The 3,418-nt window shown below is 40.1% G+C and overlaps 1 protein-coding gene across 1 annotated transcript in view; it reads right to left on the bottom strand.

Moving 5' to 3' along the window:
- Nucleotides 1-3,098: 3,098 nt before the first annotated feature.
- Nucleotides 3,099-3,418, bottom strand: part of LOC307046362 (zinc finger BED domain-containing protein 5-like) — a gene marked incomplete at both ends in the record, with an annotated part of 3,546 nt that continues 3,226 nt past the window's right edge. Inside the window, one exon of the mRNA XM_079692760.1 lies at nucleotides 3,099-3,125. Coding sequence (XP_079548886.1) covers nucleotides 3,099-3,125 — 27 coding nt within the window. The remainder of the gene's footprint in view (nucleotides 3,126-3,418) is intronic.

Raw genomic sequence — 3,418 nt, forward strand, 5'->3', positions numbered from 1 at the left:
AAATCGTTTTTTCGGAGTTTAGGATGGCCGAAGGCACTACACTACCCATAATCCTCAACTATCGTTTGGGACTACAACATCTGCTTTGCTTGACAAACCCCGTGATTAGTCCTCAAGCACTGTGATTGGATGTTGGAGTGGCAGTGCACCAAGGTTACTCATATTTCTTGCATTAAATGACATCAAAATGCATTTTAATGGCCAAACTAACTTTAAAAGAGGCACTTTCCAACAAGAATAAAACGAAGTTCGGCCATGTTTTTTTTTTCTGCAGGGAGAAATTTGAAGATCACGTGACATAGACGCCAGCCATTGGAATGAATGGTGAAAAAAAACGGGGTTTGTCAAACATAGCACATGGTGTAGTCCTAAACGATAGCTGGGGATTCTGGGTAGTGTAGTGTCTTCTGCCATCCTTTACTCCGAAAAAATATTTGTTTCTCCGAATTGAAGGGGAAAAATACAAAAGCATTGCACACAATTTAAACCAATCAACGTTGTGTAATTAACAAGGATAATCTGGTGTTTTTTAGTCGATGAGTAGTGCAGATATCACTGTAAAATCAATCGACAGTAAGGGGAATACTTACTTCCGGGTGTACAATTCTCCGTTATCCAATGGGAATGGAGGCTCACATTGCCTTTAAGGGCAGCCGACATAAACGTATGCCGTGCTTCCATGAGCGTCAAATCCCGCCGCAGATGGGAATACATTGCAATCAGTTGAAAGCTATTTGCGTCCCTTTATGAAGCTGAAGGAGCCTAGGAGCGTCACAATTACACGCCACGGGACCCTGACCAAGCGTCGCTCCTGGACAGGGCCGCCCCTAGCCAATTTGGGGCCCCAAGCGACATTGTGAGATGAGGCCCCCCCCCCCCCCAACTGACAGGAGTGAAACATTTTTTTTTGGAAACAAAGTAGGCTACTTTGCAAATATAATTCCTGTTTATTATTATTATCAACACAGTTACTTTTTTATGCAGTGAGTTAAATGGTAAATATGCATGTCGTTCAGTATGCGTTTAGTGAATACGTCTGCATTTCCTGCCAAATACTAGCCTCAAAAAGATTAAAATATAATTAATGCAAATAAACTACTTCTACTAATAATCATAATCAATTAAATAATATAAATACTATATTATTTTTATTATAATATAGTTGTAATATAGTCAAGACAAAACATGCTTATTACATGCTCAAAAACTGATATTTCTTAAATCTGTATTCAAATGTAGTTCCCTCTGTCAGCAATGTATCAACTACTACACACACATTTCTATCAGTATTTCTCTGTGTTGTGGTTGACATGAGGATGACTGTTAGGAATTAAGGGGAGAGGCTGCATCACCATGAAATGTGCAAATTGACATAAAAATGAATAAAAGGGGAAAAAATGCTCCATGTTTTTTAGGCTATAAACTTTAACTGTTATGTAAGCCAACTAGACAGACAGTTTATCACTCTTCCTCCTGCACATTAGCAGATAAAAGGCATAACATACTTGAATGAATGGTAAATCAAGAATGCTGGAAATAACTTATTTTCCATTAGCCTATATGCTATGCAGAGACATGCCTTCTTCATGTCGTGAATTGCAGCTAATGTTTTAATATGGCAATTGGCAATTTGACTTATACAACATTCGCAAGTTGTACATTTGACTCATACAATAACCCACCTTCGAGTGATGCTCTAGTTTCTTCATGTTTTGTTTTGTTTCCCTCTTGCTTGCGCCGGACTGAAACTGTCTTTTCCCCGACATCTCTTTACCTGCACTAGTGGCCGTATCAAAGCCGTGATTTGTCATATGTCGATCCATTGCAACGGTGTCGGGTTACAGACGTGCTCCCCTTTTCACCTCTCTCTCACTCTCGCGGGGGGTGCGCGGGGAACTGAGCGGAGAACTGCGCACAGCAGCTGAGGCCCTCTGGGCGGGGCCCCCTGCGCAAGGCGGGGCCCCATGCAGCCTGCGTGATTGGCCTGTAGGGAGGGGCGGCCCTGCTCCTGGACGATTATGGAGTGAGAGTGTGTTGGTATTGACTGTTTCTTTCAATGTTATGGTTAGCAGTTCTATTTAATGAAATAAGTAAAAAATTCAAGCTCCGTTTTTTTATTTTTTTTATTTATGGGCAAATATCCTGTATTATAGTGTATAAGTCTCTAATGAGTGACATATATCATTAGCTGAGGTTGTGCTGATTTCTGGGATGCGTAAAACTGGATTAAATGTAAAGAAACGACAATTTATAAGGCAAAACACAAACATATACATCAACATAAATGTCCTATGTGGGTCTCAGGTGTAACAAAAGTCTGCTTTAGCCCTCTGAGTCAAATTCAGGGAAGATGATTGCCGAAGTGCCAAAGTAAACTATGCAATATGTGACCTGCTCCATCGAAATCAGTCGAATTCACCCGAAGACATGATATCAGGATTGTTATTGTACTCCAAATATAAAGCAAAATATGTCACATTATATAATGACTGTCACAGAGTCATCATTTGAGAAAAAGGCCTTTAAAGTTTCCTCTTCTCTGGAATCCATCGATCTGATTGATTAGCGGAGCAAATTATCAAAGTAGTTCGGAGGGAAGATATTTTCGTTTGGATTACTGGTCTGGGGGAAGCTTGTGAGTGTGTGTGTGTGTTTGTGTATATACGTGTGTGTGTGTGTTTGTGTACGTTTGTGTGTATTGTGTTTGTTTCCCGGAAAAAAACACTCACGAGAAACATGGGCTATTGTTATGCCTGCTGTGACGTCAAGTCACTCCGTTCTCCGCTTGTAATCATGCCGTTACAAGCTTCAAAATTGTATTTATCATCTGAATTTGCCGAAACAAGTTTAATATTCTGAAAGCCAAGACTTTGTTTAATTGAAATCAGATGAAAACAAACTGTAACGGTCCCTGCCGTGTAATCTATGATTACTATACGCCAGGGGTGCCCAACCAGGAGATTCCCAGTCGATCGCGAGATGTGTCTAAAAATAGAACAACAATATTCTGTTTTATCGTTAATGTCCTATAACATAATCTTCCTGTGCCAGAATAATTGTTTGTAGCCCTTATTTAACCAGGTGAAAGCCCCTTGAGATCAAAAGATCTCTTTTTCAAGGGCGAACTGCAGCACATTGGTTACACATGTAACATAAAAACAACAGAACAACAATAAGGATGACATACAACATAATGTACAGGGTACAGTTTACAAAACTCTATTTATAGTGACAGGTACCATGAGTATCAAACAGCATGTCACCCAGCCGAGTTTTAAGATGAGGCAGGGGAACCAAAGTGCCCAGTTTTAAACATTTTTGCAGACTGTTCCAAGTTAGTGGAGCCGCACAACTAAAAGCTTTCTTCCCTAAGACATTCCTAGCACTTGGCACATTTAATAAAACCACATCATGAGAT

The sequence above is a fragment of the Notothenia rossii genome (genome assembly GCF_949606895.1).
Source record: "Notothenia rossii genome assembly, chromosome: 7".
NCBI classification, from domain to species: Eukaryota; Metazoa; Chordata; class Actinopteri; order Perciformes; family Nototheniidae; genus Notothenia; species Notothenia rossii.